This window comes from Dendrobium catenatum, unplaced genomic scaffold (assembly GCF_001605985.2).
Source record: "Dendrobium catenatum unplaced genomic scaffold, ASM160598v2 fragScaff_scaffold_1463, whole genome shotgun sequence".
In the NCBI taxonomy this organism is placed as follows: Eukaryota; Viridiplantae; Streptophyta; class Magnoliopsida; order Asparagales; family Orchidaceae; genus Dendrobium; species Dendrobium catenatum.
This window is the reverse complement of record NW_021319925.1, coordinates 633,957-653,766: the sequence shown is the minus strand read 5'-3', so window position 1 is coordinate 653,766 and position 19,810 is coordinate 633,957. Positions and strand designations below refer to the sequence as shown.

At 35.3% G+C, this 19,810-nt stretch overlaps 1 protein-coding gene across 1 annotated transcript; it reads right to left on the bottom strand.

Moving 5' to 3' along the window:
* Positions 1-289: 289 nt before the first annotated feature.
* On the bottom strand, positions 290-17,997 carry LOC110103676 (adenine phosphoribosyltransferase 1). Its single transcript, XM_020832477.2, has 6 exons — positions 17,737-17,997; positions 17,548-17,658; positions 14,098-14,190; positions 7,382-7,531; positions 5,589-5,647; positions 290-502 (listed from the first exon to the last, which is right to left on the bottom strand). The coding sequence occupies exons 1-6, from the start codon at positions 17,960-17,962 to the stop codon at positions 449-451; spliced, it is 693 nt and encodes a 230-aa protein (XP_020688136.1). The 5' UTR covers positions 17,963-17,997; the 3' UTR covers positions 290-448.
* Positions 17,998-19,810: the final 1,813 nt, after the last annotated feature.

The following is a 19,810-nucleotide window of genomic DNA, read 5'->3' as shown; positions in this document are numbered from 1 at the left end:
TTCCTACTTGTGAAGCTAAAACCATTTCTCCAAAATGCTATAGCTACAGGGCTGGAATCAATCTTCTTTTGAGGATGGATGAACTCATTATACGAATAACTAAATACGAATAACTCATATAAAGTCTTATATTGCATTATAATTGATGAATTGAATAATAAATATAAACTTTGCAATCTATTTTGTATTTTCTGCAGCCACAACGAGAGGTTCACGATTCCACCGATTAAACCGGCCGGCCAGGTTTTAAAAGCTCTTAAAAGAAAAAAAAAATACAATAAATTTAAAAATATATAAACCAACTTGAAATGCTATATATATAAATAAAATAAATCTGGCATTCACACATGTAATAATGCATAAGATACAAACTTCTTATCACTATAGATGAATACTGAAAGCCACAAACTGCATTCAAAATAGGAGAAGTTGAAGAATGAACATACCGTCAAGCTCCGTTTACGAGAACAAAAAGTGGAATGTCTCCTAATTTCTCCCGACCCTGCAGTAATTATAATGCAGAAGTTTCTGAGGAAATTATACGTAACAATAAAATGGATTGGAAAAGAACAAATAATAAAAGGGTCAGAATATCCCAATGCAGTGAGTACCACAACGTTAACTTCTTTTCGTTGCTACTGTTTTTACTCTTTATTTAATGATTTCATATTTCTTGAGCAGATCTAAGGGAAAAAGTATCCAAAAGATCTTAGTGGTGAAACTATTTCTTTTAGTTTAAATAGATCACAGGCTTTCATGCACTTCGAGTTTGATTGAGCAAATTTCAATTTATTTGATTGAAGATTAAAGAATTTAATTTGTCTAATGATTCTACATCATCTTTTAGGGATTTTAACAAAGCAATTATTATAATTCACAACCTACTAAACCCTCCATCAATGTCTCTATTAATTTGTAGCCAATGAGATTATTTTCATTATGAAATTTGTGAATTTTACTAACTATTATTGGTGACATGTAAGAAGAATGTAAAAAAGCATACACTCTACCTAGCAACTCCTTATGCAATATACTTAGATTAATATGCATAACTAAATAAATTATTCAAATTTATTAAAATTCTTATCAATAGTCGTCTGTGCTCAGTATGTGGAACTAAACCCCCAATATGGAGGGAGCTACCCAGGCCCCCGACGTTAAAAGCTCAATTTTGTTTATTCTAATCCCTTCTCTTTGTGTAAAATTTGGACTGTCCCAAGCACTATTGCGGTCGGCTTATACATTCTCTTCAATCCAGAGAGGTCGGCCCATGCTTCTATAATCTATGCAAATAATAGTAATTAATAATAAAAGAAGTTTGATGATCATATTCTTAGATTAATTGAACTAGAAGAAAAAATTCTCATATGTTTTTTATGGGTATTGAAAGAGATGGAGAAGTGGAGCAAGAAGGGGAGGATGTAAAAAGAGAATTCACTATTGAAGAATACGGGCAAGGATGAGTTTGTCGATCATGGCTTTCGATCGAGGAATGAGAAGGCATGGAGGGGCTTTTTTGTTGGCAGATGTGAGGGAGAGGTCGAGAGGGAGGGAGACATCAAAAAGGCTTTGGCGGTTGTGGAGGAAGAACATTAAGGGTAAGGGCACATATCCAATTTGAGATATTTTTGAAGAAAGAGAAAGAGGATGAGAGAAATACGAAGGAAGAGAAAGAAAAAGTGGATTTTGGGTGACTTTGGTCCGTTTTCGTCCGTCGCCGTAGTTGGGAAAGTTGATCGACTCGAGGTAAGGCACATTATGCCTTTCTCAATTTTCAGAAATGTGATTTTTGACGGAATTCTTGTTACGATTTTCGTTTACGTTAGCCTAAAAGTGATTTATCTTTGTATTGACGAAACTTTTACCGCGCAACTTTTAGTATGTTGTAGAGATGATGTTTTTGCACATTTTGAGTAATTTCTAGAAAGTTTTCACCAGGTAGTTTGAATTCTGCGGAGTTTTTATCGAATAGAAAATTTTTTGGATGTTGAAAAATATTGCTTCAGTACAATGAAAGTCTTGAAATGATATTTTCTACGATCTCTCGTAATTTTATAATTTTCTAAAACTGTGAATTTTGTTCTGTTGAATTTCCGTTGTTTGTCGTTATACTCTCCGACGATATTCTGATACGAATCTGATTTCTCTGAATCTGATGTGATTTGATGTTCGATGTGAACGATATTCTGATACGAATCTGATTTCTCTGTATCTGATATGATTTGATGTTGATGTGCTGTGATATGAGAAGGGAGTTATAAGGGGCCGGAATCCTTTGAAATTTTGTCTGTGTCAGAGAAGGGAGGTATAAGGGGCCAGAATCCTTTGAGATTCTGTCAGGGTCCGGGAATCTGAAAAATGAATTCTGATCTGATAATTTTGTATATCTGATATGTTCTGGTGCTGTAAGCACAAAGGGAGGCATAAGGGGCCATAATATTTTGAGATTCTGTCTGTGTCAGGGAAGGGAGGCATAAGGGGACAGAATCCTTTGAGATTCTGTCTGGGTCAGGGAAATCTGTGATGAAATGTGATTTGAATGTTTTCTTAAATCTGTTCTGAACTTTGATTTGAATTCTAATTTGAATAATTCTGTGACATAAATTTGATTCAGTTCTTCTGTCTCTGTTACTTCATTTGTTCTGAACGAATATAAGTATTCTGTTTGATTTCTATTTTGTGTGAATCTCTGACCTATGTCTGATATTCTGATTGTTGTACGATTATCTAAATTCTATATGGCAAATGTTTTTAACGCCTTCATGCGTAATTTGATATGAGAGTTTCTGGAGATTTTGATTGGCTAGTGTAGTCTTGCTGAGCTATTAGCTCATCCTTGTTATCTGCGTGGTTTTCAGGTTCTGGGAAAGGGAAGGAGGTGTTGGAATAGCCGTTCTGTGTCTGATCTGAGATTAGGTATTTTTGTACTTTTGATTTTTGTACGGTCATGGCTATTCTGTTCTTCTGTCCTGTTCTTTCTATTTATAGCCATGCATTGTATTGTACATGATTATTTTGAAGAATGAGAAGAAAGAAAATGATTGATGAATTGCTGTATATTAGAAGTTTATAGTAACTCTGTGTTTTCTGTATTATTATTTGAAAGAAAGTCTAAAACCAAATTCCAAAGCTAGATCCTGGATTCATCCGTCGCCACTCAACGCGATGGGATTCATTCCGGTCGGGTTGGTCGTGACATTCTTAGATGAATTGAACTAGAAGGAAAAATTCTCATATGTTTTTTGTGGGTATTGAAAGAGATGGAGAAGTGGAGCAAGAAGGGGAGGATGTAAAAAGAGAATTCACTATTGAAGAATACGAGCAAGGAAGAGTTTGTCGATCATGGCTTTCGATCGAGGAATGAGAAGGCATAGAGGGGCTTTTTGTTGGCAGATGTGAGGGAGAGATCGAGAGGGAGGGAGACATCAAAAAGGCTTTGGCGGTTGTGGAGGAAGAACATTAAGGGTAAGGGCACATACAAAGGTAAAGGTAAAATTCCTGATGAGATGACCTATGTCATAGCCTAAAGGCATTCCCGATCCTAGACAAACCATCGTCCATGATACCACATTTTTGGGATTGTCGACAGGGGCGGATCCAGCTTCATTTTTCAGGGTGGGCAAAATTTTACTTAATTAAAATAAAAATAATATTAATAATAAAATTATTATTTTTAATTTAATCAATATAATGCTATCAAATTTATAAGATGAATTAAAAACTTAAAAAAAAGAAAAAAATTTCTCAAGAGCGTTTAAAACAGAACATCTAAAAAAATAGTTGAATTAGATAAAGGTTACCTTCAAATTGAAGCAAAGATTGAAGGCTTTAATCAAACCGAAGGCTGCAAAGAATGGCAACCTCTTCAAACCACCGAGAAGAGTGCCAAGAAGAAGATGAGGGCTAAGACGCGGACGAAGAAGAAGGTTATGGCTGCCTGCGAAGTGCGAAGCCGAAGGTAAAGAAGGGCGAAGACAAAGGCTGGAGTAGGCAAACGCGATTTGCGAATCGTTCGTCTTTCAAACTTCGGGAGTCGAGATGGGCATAGAGTCACAAAATTACTTAAAGTAGGGTAAAATTTATTTTTGAGGGGGGTCAAATTTACAAAAGTATCTCTCTAATGCATTAAAAAAATTTTTTTAGGGTGGGCATTTGTCCACCCTGAGGTGAACTAGGATCCGCCCTTGATTGTCGATCAAAGAGATACTAATGCTAAGTCTAATAAACTAGCGGTCAAACCCATTACAATCCACAAGCTAAAGCATATGAGTGATGCAACCAATTGTTATTTCTATCCAAACATATTATTTAACTATCGAATGTGAATGTGAGAGTAAACTCATTCTTCCAAGTGTTATGCTAACATTGAGAACTCTTACTATATAACAAATGTTCCTTGAACATACATCTAAAGAAAATATCATTTTTCCACTAATATTAAGATCTATATTCCAGAAAGAATGCAAGCTAGGGAATAGATCAACCTCTATGAAGGGCTTGCATGAAAAGACTTCGTGAGCCATAAACAACAATGGGGACACACTTAAAGCAGAAATCATAAGTAACGATCAAAGAGCAACAACTTCGTTTAATCGGACAAATTCGACAATTAACGAAGAGTCGGAGATCATGCGAAGTCGAAGATTAACAGAGAACATGAAGTAGGCAAGGTCGTTGAGCAACGAACAGGTCGGCCGAAGTCGAAGATGAATAATCGAACCGAGAGAGGCGAAGGTGACGAACCATCGGAGGCTAAGGAAGAGAGTTCGAGCAACGAACCAGCAGAGGCTAAGCCGAAGAGCAACAAACAAGCCGACATGAAGTAGCGAAGTTGAAGAGGAACAAAACGGCGGAGTGAAGTCGAAGAACAGAGAGCCAAACTACGCAAATGAAACGAATGGAGAATGAATCAGTTAGCTAAGGTCATCTTGCGGCGGCAATTTTCACCACAAATTTGCGGCAAATTTTTAGTCGTAAATCCACCAAAAAAGTCATCCAAACTTTTCTGCGAAAATCTCTACCGCAAATCCGTCTTTGTCCGCCGGAAATCTTTTTTTTTCCTATAGTGACATAAGACGTCGGCCTTCCGATGCCCAATTAGGAGAGTATGTATTAGATTTGACCAACATTAAGAAAGATGTAGACCTAACAAGTTTTGGCTAGAAAATATTAGAAATGACATTTTTTTATTAGATTTAATTGAGAATTTGATTCTAAATAGGACACAATGGAGAAAAATATTTCAAGTAGCCGACACCATGTAGTGGGAAAAAGGCTTGATGTTATTGTTGTTGAAGAGTTTTCAGGAGATTTGTAAAATTTGAAATTGAAATTAGGGTCTTAATTATATCCAATCATGAATTTAACAAACATCATTGTTTAACAAAACATGATTTGTAACTTCAAACAATCAAATTAGTCCTAATATTAAATTTACAACAGTAAGTTCAAGCACTAAGATGCTTCAATGTTGCCTTCTTAATCATAACATTGTGGAAAATCAAAAGGCATTATGATTAGGAAAAAGAAGCAGAAAAGGTCGGTCAAGATCTCAAAGTTTCATACTGAAAGCAAAGTAAATAGCTTACCTTCAGCTCTGGCAACTCAATGACACAGGCACATTCAACCACTTCCGCACCAACACGTTCTGGAAGTACAATTGTAGCAGTAAGTTTCACAAAATGCGTTATAAATAGATGCATTAAAAAATAACGGGATTTAATCGTTATGTTCAGACCAATTTTATGAACAAAATTTTCCACAAACTAATGCTGATTTGTGATTCCTAAACTAACACTAAGCAATAATCTGTGATTCCTAAACTATTGCATTACTTCTCATGTTATTAGCATTTACCATTTCATAATCATCATCATCAGCCTTATCCCATCTAATTGGAGTCAGCAAGCTTTTTCCATTTAAGCACTAAAAAACTAACACTAAGCAATAATCTGTTAAACCAGCACAGACTTTGTATGAAAAGATAATTTTGAATTAACCTGACTACACAGAATTGGCGATAGGTTATAATACAAAAAATTGCAGAACACAATAAATAGGATGGAATATAAAAAATTTACACCACAAAATAATTTATTATCATCAATGGAAATAGTGGCCTATCCTAGCAAGAGTCAGCCTGTGAATTCATCTGTTCCAATATCCCTGCATTATGGAAGCACTCATCTTACTTCTACCTTAGCTGATTCTTCGTTATTTCAAAACGTGCTAACTTTGCCCTACAACAAGACTGATGAGGACATCTAATAATCTAGGATTCTAATACAACAAATTATGTGATGAAATCCAAACAATCATGAGTTAAAATTCATAGTTTAAAGGCTTCAATTTGGGCTTTGTTTAGAACAGCTTTCTAGTATAATTTTTTTTATTTTTATACTAAAAAGCTACTTTAAAAAACAGTAAGAAAGTATTGCCAAACAAAACCTTAGCCAATCACTTGTTTTTGAAGAAAAATACATAGAAACCCTCCCAAATGTTAAATTTGAAGATTGATTAAATAGATGAAATTCAACCAGAAATTTAGAAGATCGACCTTAGCCAAAAGGGACCCGATCTAACAATCAAGCATCTTTAAAAGCCAACAAGTATGACTATTTTAGCGGTGTTACTGAGAGATGCATATATATTTAACAACTATTTCAAATTTTTTCATCTTTATTATAATGAGATCTACATAAGTTTGTGAATTTTAATTAAACCGATTATGTGGTAGCCAATTTAGTGATTGATGATAATGAATATCAAAATCTAAGGTATATAAAAGAACAAGCTTTGGCTTAATAAAAAAATTCAATTCATTTAAATCAAACAAATGCTTGGTTAAATGTATATTCCTTCAAGCGTGGTGTAAGTGTGAGTTCCAATATCTAGAAGTCATTTCCATGTACCAGCATGAGATTTGAATTTTTTAATTTTGTTATCTTTTATTACTTCCATTTAATTTAAGCTTAGTTTTTTAAGCATGACTAATTTTAGTCAAAATCAATACAAATGGGTTTTATAATTGCAGCAAAAGGCTTAATCGTAAACTTTTATGTTTCAATCTTTAAATTTCCATTTGAGAAGGATTATATGTAATTTTTGTTTGCATCAGGAAAATGATTATCCAAGTTAATAGCATTTAAATTGCAAATCTTAACTCATGAGTATCAGTACATGCTTTTTAATAGGCATATGGACAATATTCTTGTCCTTCAATAGTTTGAAAATTTTTTCATATCAAAAGAGAGCCGCAGAATAGAATTCCTATTAGATTCAAAAAGGTCTGGATAGCAAAAGGTGCCTTCCCCGAAAAATGCAGATACTAATTAGCACGCAATTGATAATATTAATGTAGCTCAAAATGAAGGCAATTTACCAAGTAGCTTGACTGCTGCGCGTAAGGTCCCTCCCGTTGCAATAAGATCATCAATTACAATTGCCCGATCAGTAGGCTGAACAGCACCAACATGCATCTCAATTTTATCTGCACCATATTCGAGTAAATACTCTTCTGAAATGACTTCACCTGTGAAAACAAGATGATCAACAATTATTCTCATTTTCAACATGCTTAAGAACCCTGAATTCATGAAGAATACAAGTCGCCAATACAATTTGATCACTTCAGTGTTGCCTTCATATAAGGCCGATCAAACTAAAAGGTCTCCAAGAAAGGCTCAAAACAGTAAAAAGTACTTAAAAATCAGTATGATTTCCAAAAAGTTGCAACCTTAATTTTTCAATGAACAAAAGTTGATCTTATTAGAATGTAGCTATCAAACATCGGTGAGCCATAGAAAAGCCTAGTGTAAGAGAAGGGGCATGTAGAATACATTACATCAGAAAACTAATACTTCTACACCACAAAACAAATCTTACATCAATGCTATGGCAAACAGAAGATCCGAAACTGCACCAAGGTTCTGATTGTATAGTCCATAAAGAAAAGCATAGAAACCGCTTACATTTCTAATTTGAAGAAAGAATATCGAAATACCAATTGAATGTATGTGTTATGGAATATTAATTTATTTTGTTCAACGAACAGCAGCAAAAGAATCAAGATATTGGGCCATTTAGGATGAAATAAAGCAGTTGACAATGGCCACCTGTCAAGATAAAAAATAGCTTCCTTCAATTGAGATCAATCTATTAAATTACACAGTAACAGAAAAAGAAATATATATATATATATATATAGTTTCGGTGAAAGCTATCAACATGTCTTATATATGGTGAAAGCTATCAGCATGTCTTATTACTTAGCGAATCAGCTCCTATAACCGTAGATTTGGAAAGACCCGAGGAGATATGATCTGGTTATTTTACTAATTATTCTCACGTCAATTTTTTTGGTTCCTTGAATGCTAATGTTTCAGGAGATAAGTTAAAGTCACGGGAAGAGAACTACACTTTCCTATGATCAAACTAAGACAAAAAAAGCTGAAGCTCTCAGAAGAAAATGTAGTGCAAAAGGAGACAACAGAAGATCAAACTAAGATTAACCTCTCAAAGAGCAGAACAATACAGCAACATGTCCCTAGAGTCAGTACAACATTACTAAGAGCAGAGAGTCTAGGGTAAGCAGCCCTCCATGCAGGTAAAAACATGCTGATATGGTAGATTATGCGTTGCCTATTGTAGTTAATTTAATTAAACCATAGTCATGTCCTGATAGAAAGGTTGTAGCAATGATGAATCCTCTAGTGGCATCTAACCATGTAAAGGAGACTAGGTCTCTCCATAAGAACAAGACATGCAGTGATGCTTGGTTAGAAGATTGTAAGGTGCAAGTGGGTCTTGCAGACAAAAGGAAAATATCCCTTGAGTGGAGGACACTAGATTCAAAGCATAAGCAGCGACAAAGCATTTTATTCAATGAGAAAGCATGGGCTTTGACTGCAATGAGATATTCTCTCCTATTGTTAAACATACTTCTATTTATGCATTATTTGTCATTGTACCTCTATCCGAGCAGGAGTTAAAACAACCTAATGTAAAGATGACACAGTGAGCTTGAGAAGGAATTCTACATGAATTTACCAAAATGATTCTTGGTTTTCGGTAAGTAAGATCATGTGTGCTTGCTTAAGAAGTCTTCATATGGCTTGAAGCAATCTCCTTCACAATGGCATAAAAGATTTGATAAATTCATCCTAGGTTAGAAATAATCTAGAAATGACCATGCCAAATGTGTATAACATAGGAAGTTCCTACATGGATCATGTATTTATATGTTGTTTCATGATGATGACATGTTGATTACAGAAGAGAACATATTAGAGATATATTAATTAAAATTTCAATCAAGTTAGTTCAAGATGAAAGATCTCAATGCAAACATGGCATGGAGAAACACATGATCCGAAGCATTGAGAAAGTTATACTTATCACAAAAGAACATGGAGAAATCTTGGAATGACTTGACATGAAAAATAGCTGGCATGATAGTACTCCACTGTCAGTCCATTCAGTTATCCATAAAATAGTCACCAAAGACTAAATGAGAAAAGGAATAGATGGCTCAAATTCCTTACATCAGCGAAGTTATCAGTATTATGTTTATTATTATATGCGCTCGCCTAGATATATTTCATGTTATGAGTGTTATTAACAAGTAAATAGGAAATTTAAATGTTATATGAGGAGAGAAACTGGTTTTGAGGTAAATTGTTATGTTAGTGTAAGTTGATTTTATGCAATTTATTTGAATAATAAATTGTGAAAATTATAGAATTAGAGAGGTGAATTGTAGGTAATTATAGGTTTTCATCCATGGACTGAAGGCTCTCATCCATATATAACCGCTTTGAAAATGTGAAAGATATGATGAAGAAAACGATCAAGATGTAATTGAAAGCTCCACCAGTGATTCATAGGGCTGAACCAAAGGGAAGAGAAATTCTGGAGGAGATGATGAGAAAGCTTATGGAGATGCGATCCAAAACCCCACTGACGGGTCTGATTGCTAATCCAAATTAAGATTTGATCGGAATTCCCTTAGCCAAATCTAAAGGGAAAGAGATCAGACAGGAAGAGTTCGACGAAGAGAGCTTTTATTAAGAGCCACCTCTTAGGGCTTTGATAAGGGAGGAAGTAGGGTTCTTTGCTAGGGGGACAGCATGAAGGGAGTTTTATGGTGAAGGTGTTAGGGTGACCGACCACTATGGGAGGTTGTTTGGGCAATGGTAGTGGACTAGCCAAGCCATGGGAATCGGATCATGGGAGGAGAATGGAAGAAAGGTGAGATTCCCACCCTCCATACCCAGGAGAAACATGGAGGGATCACGACAACCGCTACACTGGAGGATGAAGAAGCTTTGGGTGCAGTTAGTGTGGATCGAACACGCGACTTTATGCTACTGTTGTTGCCTTTGGAGCACCATATCACCCTAATCTCCAACCATTAAACTTGTTTCCTCCATAGTTTGGCATTGGCGAAGTCACCGTGAATGCTTCGCTTCTACCACCCTTATATTTGTGTTATGCTTCTTATAATGCTATTCAGATTCCTTATGAAAATTCCACGGGCTCTAACTATGATACGAGGCCTTCCGGTGTTCCCTCCAGAGGAAATGTTGTTCCAGGGTATTATGGAAAAATGGGACAAATGGTGGTTGCAACTCAACATCCATATATGGAGCCAATGTATGTGTCTTATCCTCAGCATCCTTCCACACATGCATATGCTAGTCAAGGTCAATTTGACCAGCAGCTCTCAGGGAAAGTGCTATTGGGAGTTCTCCAGGTTTTGATCCACAGAAAGGTTCATTACCTTTTACTTATTCATCTGATCAGAGCTCTCATGTCCTAAGATCTGGAGTTGTTAACTCTCCAAGTATCAGGAGGGGAGGAACTGCTAATTCAATTTTTTTTTGGGAATTTCGCCAACCTTGGCCTCTTCATGCAATATCCAATTTCTCCCCTTACCAGTCCTGTTTATCCAGGATCACCTTTGGCTAATTCAGTAACTTCTGGTAGAAGAAGTGAGAGAAATAGGTCATCTGGTAGCTCTGTTAGGGGTGGAGGTGCATATCCTGGGAAGGCAAAATATTGAATGATAAGATTGATGATTCAAAATTGCACTCATTTATTGAAGAGTTGAAATCCAGTAAGTCCCGTAGATGAGTTATCTTAGCTGGACACATTGTCAGAGTTCAGCGCTGAACAACATGGAAGTCGTATTATTCAGCAGAAGTTGGAAAGCTGTAGTGCTAAAGAGAAGGCATCTGTCTTTCAAGAAATTCTTCCACATGCTTCAACATTAATGACTGATGTATTTGGGAATTATGTTATCCATAAGTTTTTTGAGTATGGAAGTCCTGAGGAGAGGAAGGAAGTTGCAAATCAGCTTGTCGAGCATGTATTTCCATTGAGCCTTCAAATGTAGGGTTGCCGAGTGATACAAAAGGCACTTAAAGTGATTGAATTTGATTAGAAAACACAGCTTGTATTTGAGCTTGATGGGCATGTTTTGCAATGTGTTTGTGATCAAAACGGAAATCAAGTAATTCAGAAGTGAATTGAATCTGTGTCTACTGAGAGAATTGGTTTCATCATTTCTGCTGTCCAGGGACATGTTTCTACACTCTCTATGCATTCCTATGACAGCTTTCTTCTGCAATCTGGAAATACAATCTTTATATGGCAAGGGACATCAAGCACGGTTGAGCAACATCATTGGGCCACAAACATTGCAGAATTTTTTAAGCCTAGGGCTGGATTAAACATGCAGAGGGAACAGAGAGTTCTGCTTTTTGGTTCGCTCTTGGAGGAAAACAAAGTTTTTCCAGCAATAAAGTTGCGACAGATATTGTTAGAGATCCCATTTGTGCATGCTCTCCTTTTTCAACATTGAGCAAGATGATCTGTTAAGCGAGGATAGGTGGATACTTGACACGCATTCTGAGGTTTTTACTTGGATTGGTCAGTGTGTAGAAACCAAGGACAAACAAAAGGCATTTAATAAATGCCAGAAATACATAGAGTTTGCAGTGTTCTTAAAAGGTCTAGCTTCAGATGTGCCCCTTTATAAAGTCACGGATGGTAATGAGCCCTGCTTCTTTAAGGCATATTTCTCCTGGGATAGTGCAAAGGCTGCTGCCCATGGAAGTTCTTTTGAGAAGAAGCTTGCAATCTTGTTCGGGACAATTTTTCATGCTTCAGATTCTAAGGATAAATCAAATAATGCAAGTGAAAGTGGACCCACTCAGAGGGCATCAGCTTTAGCAGCATTGTTATGCATTTGATCCTCATTTCAAATCAAAGCCTACCAACCCAATTCCAGTCCGTATAACTAAGGGTAGTTCTCAAAGAGCAGCTGCCGTTGCTGTCTTGTCTTCTGTACTAACAGCAGAACAAAATAAAGCACAAGGTGAAGGAGCTACTCACCGCCCCACTCACCCAATTATGTTTAATTGTTAAGGAATGTTTCTTAAATCATATTTAATTGTTTAAAAGGTTTCCTAAATTATATTTAATTTTTGGGGAAGGTTTTTTAAATTATGTTTAATTATTTATGAAGGTTTCCTAAATTATGTTTAAATTATTTAGGAATATTCTATTTATGTTATTGCATTCTAGGACTATTTAAGGGGGGAGTTGTTTAGGGTTAAATTTATGATATTGTTGAATTTATTTTTCTAGTGTTTGTTGTGAATTTCTAACGGAATTTAGGGTTTGTGGGAGAGTTGTACCTCTCAAATAGTAGTTTAACTATATCTTGCTTTATTATTGAAGAAGAAATTAAAAAATCAGCCCTATCTTAGTGATCTTAAGTTGTTCTTCTCTTTTATTTGTTATTTTTATGTCCAAGGCGCATCAGAAACCTAGCCACCTAGAGAACTAAAAAACAAGCTGTAGTTGCTAGAAGTAGTATTGAAGCATATTCAGGGCCACAACTAACGAAATTTATAAGGAATGTGGCTAAAAAAATATTGGAAGACCCAAATATTCATATTAATTAAGCCATGAAAATAATGTGAGATAATTAAACTCAATTAACATAGCTAAAAATCAAGTTCACCATAATAGAACTAAACATGTTAAAATTAATAGATATTTTATTAAAGAAAAATTTGATCAAGAGATTATTCAAATACAGTATGCTCCAATAAAACTTTTGAAAGTCAATATCCTTATCAAAACCTTTGATCAATGACAATTAGATAACTTAACTTCTAAGCTACGAATGATCAATTCTCAACTTGAGGGGAGCGTGAGAATTCTATTTAAAAAAACCCCGTTGTAGCTCACACTCATGTGTTATATCAAAAATCCATATGCTCCGATTAAATCAACAACAAAATAGTAGTCCACCTCAACAATTTGTTACAATTTGTTCTTTCACATATGACTCCCATTGATTACTCCTTAATAATCAAATACATATGATTTGTATATTCGAACATCTATAAATATGTACCTCTTCTATGGATGAAATAATGGCATAAGATTCAAGTTCTTTTCTTCTATTTCTTATCTCTTAATTTTTCGCAATTTCATTTCACAAGCCATGATATATAATGGCAATCATATGAGGTTCAATCTTCATGTGGCAACCAAACATCGTCATATCCAAATAAAAGTATAGACCTTCATTGAGTTTATCACCAATGAACCTGCAATAACTTCCCACCCGCTATGATTGCCATTAAGATTTATTTACACGAGGATCTTAATTTTGGATTCCAAACCAAGATTCGTGTTTGCACTTTGGGAACTTCCAACTTAAAAAACTAAGGTAAAACATTTTGTTAAAAATATTAAAATTCACTAGAAAAACATAAGATTTAATATCCCCTATTTTCAGCAACTCATGCCAGTACATCAGATTTAAACTTTGGGAACTGCCATACACTGAGGTAAATCATTATAATAAATGTGACAAAATTAACGAGACAAAATTAGATTTAGCATCTCTATTCTCAATAGCTAATACTAGACTAGGCATATGTAATAACTGTTTCAACAAAACACAGTTGAACTAGGAATAAGGCAGGATACTTTAAGGGAAATACTTGCCTTACTGTATATCCATACATATCAAACAGTCCCACCTAAGACACAAAATTAAAAGAATAAACCTGTTACCTGGTAACTTCTTTGGTTTTCTCAAAGGTACAAACTTTGCACCAATAGCCAGGGCAATGGGTGGGCCAAAGATGAAGCCTCTTGCTTCAACACCTGCACAAGTCAGACAATCATAACAAAGAAAAGTTGCACTGAATGAACGTAACGGAGCACCATTCACTGTGCAATTAAAAAGAAATTATATCAAAAAACACCTAGAATTTCTAATACAATTAAATGACGTAATGAATAAAAATTACCCCATGGAATTTGAAACATTTAAAGATTGAAATAATAATAGAGTATGTATATCTTTTGTACAGTTTCTTTTTGACTAATCAAGTTCACTTGAAGAGATAAGTCTCAAATAAGATTAAATGTTCTTGTTTCGATTATTTCGGCCTCACCTTCACTTAACACTAGGTTGGTGTAGATCAGTGCTCTATTATTATGACTGTCCAAATACATAGTTTTAGACAACTTGTACATATCAAAGACAATAAGGAATAGTCAACAACAACAAGCCTTTATCTCACCATGTAGGGTCAGCTACATGAATCATTTTTCTTTATTGTGTCCTGTTAAGAGTCAATTTCTCATCTAAATCTTATAAAGAAAATTCATTTATAATATTTTCTAACCAAGTCTTTTTAGGTCTACCTCTACCTTGCATAATATAAGTCAGATCTAATGCATCTACTTTCCTAACCAAGTCATCAGAAGGCTGACGTTTTATGTGATCAAATCATATAAGGCGATTCTCTCTAATCTTATCTTCCATTGGAGCTACTCCAACCTTTTCACGTATATGCTCATTTCGTATCTTATCTCTAAGAGTAAAGCCACTCATCTCTGCAACACTTAACTGAATATTATGCTTATCTTTTAATGGTCAGCATTCTACACCATAAAGCATTGCAGGTCTCACTACATCTTATAGAATTTTCTCATAAGTTTGAGAGGGACTTTTCTATCACACAACAAGCACGATGCATTCCTCCACTTCAACCATCCAACTTGAATTCTACTAATAGTATTCCCATCTATTTCATCATCACTCTGAACAATAGATCCCAGATATCTAAAATGTTTACTCTTATTAATGAATTGATCGCTCAAAGTCACAATCCCTCACTAGATCTATTATTACTAAAATTACACTCCATATATTCAGTTTTAGATCTACTCAAATAAAAGCCTTTAGACTCTAAGGTTGACCTCCATTATTCAAGTTTACCTTCAACTCCCTCTCTAGTCTTATCAACGAGAAGAATATATCGACAAAAAACATACACCAGGGTACAACTTGTTGCAAATGTCTTGTGAGAATATTCATGACTAAAGCAAAATGATATGGATTTAAGGCTGATCCTTGATGTAATCCAACTCCCTCTCTAGTCTTATTAACAATGAGGAATAGTCACGAAGAAAAAAAATCTATGAGTTCTTATCAAATGGAGGGAAAAGAATTAAAGTAGAGAACTCTTCATCCCAAAGAGATGCCAAGTAGGATTATATAGAGAATGACACATATATGTAAGATTTGAATAAAATTATATATAGTAAAGTAGTGATTGTTTTGCCTAAGAATTTCCGTGAATAAAAGGATTAAATCATTGAGTCAGTCGAGTAGTCCTAAAAGTACTCGGGCTATGTGATTTTTAAGTAGATTTGAAAGGTGAATTGCCAGGAAGAAACCCAAATAAATTGAGAGATGTTGAGCATTTCAGTGTTACTCTAAATTTTTAATTTCTTAGATATTGAGGCTACAGTGAAATTCTATATTGGCTTTGAAATAAAGGAGGCAACTTTCTTTCCCTTTATGTATAATTTCTGCTAAATGCTCACAACATTCATTGCGTGCGTTAGAAACACAAGATTCTCATAGAAGAAAATTGTTGTCAGAGAATAGGTGGAAGAGATCAGGATAGAAACTATTGATATCCAACTTTTACTAGAACAATGTAATTTTGAAGAGAAGAGTTAGGCTCAAGGTTGAGTAGACTCTTTGTCAGAGCTTCTTGAGATTGCTAAAAAAACTTGAAGAAAAATCACTAATAACATCACTATATGAAGACTAAATAGTTATCATGTGTAAACATTTTATATACTTCTTGTTATCTTTAGAATAGGAGCACATTCTTGAGCTCTGAGTCGATTAAGGTTGTTTGATGTAAGCAAGTCGTACCCCTCCTGCTTTGGGTTGTTCGGTTCCTGCTCCCTGCTGTCCCAATTCCCATTGCTTTGGGCTGTTCGGTTCCTGCTCCCTGCTGTCCTGATTCCCCTTGCTTTGGGCTGTTCGATTCCTGCTCCCTGCTGTTCCGATTCCCCTTACTTTGGACCGTTCGGTTCCTGCTCCCTGTTGTTCCGATTCCCCTTACTTTGGACCGTTCGGTTCCTGCTCCCTGCTTGGTTGTTCAGTTCCTCTGCCTAGGTCCCTCGATTCTTGTTTGTCCCGGTTCCTGGTTGTGGTGGTTTGGTTTATGGGAGCCTTAAATGCTACCTTTTTTTCTGTTTTTGGGTGTCCTTTGGGAGACTATTTGGGTGTCCTTTGGGCTACTTCTATCCTATTTAAAGAGGAGTTTTGGGCAGTTTTTAGAGGTTATGGACTTATTTTTGGAAAGAAAACCTAAGGGTTCTTCTTTGATAGTTTGCGAGCTATGTATATCTTCCTCTTCTCCTCTCTATAACTTCGTCTCGGGATTATTATCTCATTTTTCTCTCCGCAAGTTTCCACCCCCATTGTATCTTTCTTCTCAATCAATGAAAAGTTTTTAGGTGTTTTTATGTTCTAAGATTGTGTTTGTCATGTGAGTTGTATGTGTTGTCTGTTCTAATATAAGTAGTGTTTTGTCATATTTTATTATTGTGATTGTTAAAGTTATTTTGAAAGAAAGACAAGTCAATTTTATATACAATCTTAGTTTCCTATAATTTTGATTGCATCATTATTCTACTGGTGCGTTCTCCTTGTTAGATGACTTCGAGCTTTGCAAAACTATGATATACTTAAGGGAAAGTTGTTTGGTGACTTTTTTTTTTACATTTAGTCCAGTTAAGACAAACTCACACACACATCACATACGTAAGCTTTTAACCCATGACCTCTTGGTTGATAATCAAAGCTCTCAACCAACAGATTGAACATATCAAAGTGAGTTGCGCTCAAAGAGAATGCTTATTTTGATAAGTCAAAGCTTTTGGTGAGTGGGTTCACGTGTCGGCATCTTGGAGAAATATTCAGCCGGTTCATGGTAGCATTATGAGTTTGACTGACTTAACATAGCTGACTACGGGTGTACATATTTGTTTCCCATGATCTAGAATCCCACCCTTTAGATTATTTTCTCACTCTGTTTATTCACAAAATCACAGTCTCTTCATCATAACCAAGCAAAGCATCACTCTTCAAGCGTAAAAGAAATTTAAAAAAATATATATATTTAATCAGCAATAATTCAACAAATTTACCAGCAACAACAGAAATCCGCTGATCCCTATACCTCTCCACGAACAACTCCACAGCATCCCCAAACGCCTTGGGATCAAGCAGCAGCGTCGTAATATCCTGAAACATAACCCCTGCATCCCAACCAAAACCGCTAAGCCCGCAATTTTGAAAACGAACCCACCTTCAAAATCTCATCAAAAACTTATTACCCGGCTTGGGAAAGTCTGGGATGACGCGGATCGAGGATGCGATTTCCGCGATGCGATGCTTCCTTTCTAAAGACGCCATAAGCCTTGTCGACACGCCGTGGAAACGCAGGCGAGAACTGGGGAGATAGAGAGAAATTAAGCGAGGCAGTGGAAGAGAAAGGCGGGGAGATAGGCTCCGCAGAGGAAGCGCGAGATTTCTAAGAAATGGGAACGAGAAGCTTGACATGCGCCGACGAGGGTCTGCTGCTCACTTCTGGCGTAAGCAGCACGCCTGTTTATATATAGCTCTCCCAATGCTACTCAGCATAAAACACGTGGCGTTATCGAATATATATACATATATATATATATATATTATTTTTCAAAATAATTTTTTAGTAATTTTTTTTAAATAGAAACAAAATAATAGCCAAAATCTATCCCAAACAAAAATAGAAGTCAACAATTTTCTTATTATTTACTATAACAATAATCTAACACAAATATTTTTTTTAAAAAAATAGCAACAAAAAATAATGATAAAAATTTGTCCCAAATAATATCTAAATTATTTCTTACAACATTATTCTATTAAATGTATATTTATATTAATACTTATTATATAATAATATTTTAATTTTTATTAAAACTTATCTTAAAAGTAAAATAAAATAAAATTATCATCCCAAGCACAAATTTTTATTGGACAAGGGGCCAATTTGCAGGAAAAAAGCATTTGCTAGCCGTTAAAAAACATGCCTTGCAAATCTATTTTGATTCGCAACAGTCACTGTTTGTGGTATAGATGCAACCAATCTCATATTTTATTTATTTATTTATAAAGTTAAATGGTTGCATATGAATTTTATAATAATAAATGTGGCTCATGTTATTTGGCCTTGTTCAGGTTTTGCTAAACGTCAAAGATGTTGAAAATTTCAGCTGAAAAATTTGATAAAAGCTCATGTTATTTGGCCTTGTTCAGGTTTGCTAAACGTCAAAGATGTTGAAATTTTCAGCTGAACATTTTGATAAAATTAATGTATTTATCTGTCTGCATTTGGTTTTAAATGTTTTAGGGTTGATACTCATCAAAAATAGTCTATGTCCAGCACGTATCTCAAAGTATATAAAATTGAAAATTCTTAAAATTAGATTTAGGGTTATATGAACTATGATTTTAGTAAACTATATTTGAACTGAACGTTTCAATGAGATGAACCTAAATATAGAAAAAGTAGTTCAGTTTGAGTTTGAATGAGCCCAAATTGAATACTTAAAATATGATTGAAAACTTCATAGTATTAATTGGATGAGCCAACAATCTCTAAATCTTGCATGCTTGTCTAGTTGAGCATCTCGAGCATAATGATCCAACGAGAACAAGATCATTTAATTCTAACATTATTAAGATGCTTAAATGATAAAAGGAATAGTCTAGCTATGATTAAGGGAATCAACACAGACCGTCTGATGGGGTGTTCCAATTTTTTTTATATATTTATAGGCGTGTCACTCTAAAAATATATATAAATAGGCCCCCACTATATGTGAGACCTCGTTCCCTTACTGTTCCTCTATGATTTGGATTTTCCTCTCTGGATCGTCCAAGACGATTTTAGATCGTCCAGGCCCCCCACTATATACATGAAAGGTTGACTAAAAGTTTGGATTTTAGCTTGAAATTCAAAATAGATTTGAGGCTTTAAGGATCCGAGAGCATCATCATCGAACCAATGTTTGACAGTCATCATTGGACCACCATCCGATTGTCACCATTGGACAAATGATGCCACCATCAGGCCAATGCCAAACCACTTTTTATCAAAAAATTTGCTTGATGCCCTCATTGGACCACCACCTAATGTTGTTGTCGAGCCACCACCTTATCGATACCATTGAAATATCAGTCAACCGCCATTGTCAAATCACCGTTCTTAGACCACTATTGTCACCCCACGGTCCTTCGATATCGTACACTCAACTATTGTTCTTAGACATCCATCACCTGACAATGGTCCTCCAATCACCATCATCGAACTATTGTCCTTCGACCACTGTCGTCTAGCTACGATCCTTTGATCATCATTACCTG

Bases quoted from the DNA above. Each gene is read 5' to 3' on its own strand.
- LOC110103676 (XM_020832477.2), bottom strand. From the start codon at position 17,962: ATGTCAAGCTTCTCGTTCCCATTTCTTAGAAATCTCGCGCTTCCTCTG. The intron at 17,659-17,736 runs GTAATAAGTTTT...GTTGGGATGCAG, and splicing joins CCCAGACTTTCCCAAGCCGG to GGGTTATGTTTCAGGATATT. The intron at 503-5,588 runs GTAAGCTATTTA...TAATTACTGCAG, and splicing joins TTGAGTTGCCAGAGCTGAAG to GGTCGGGAGAAATTAGGAGA.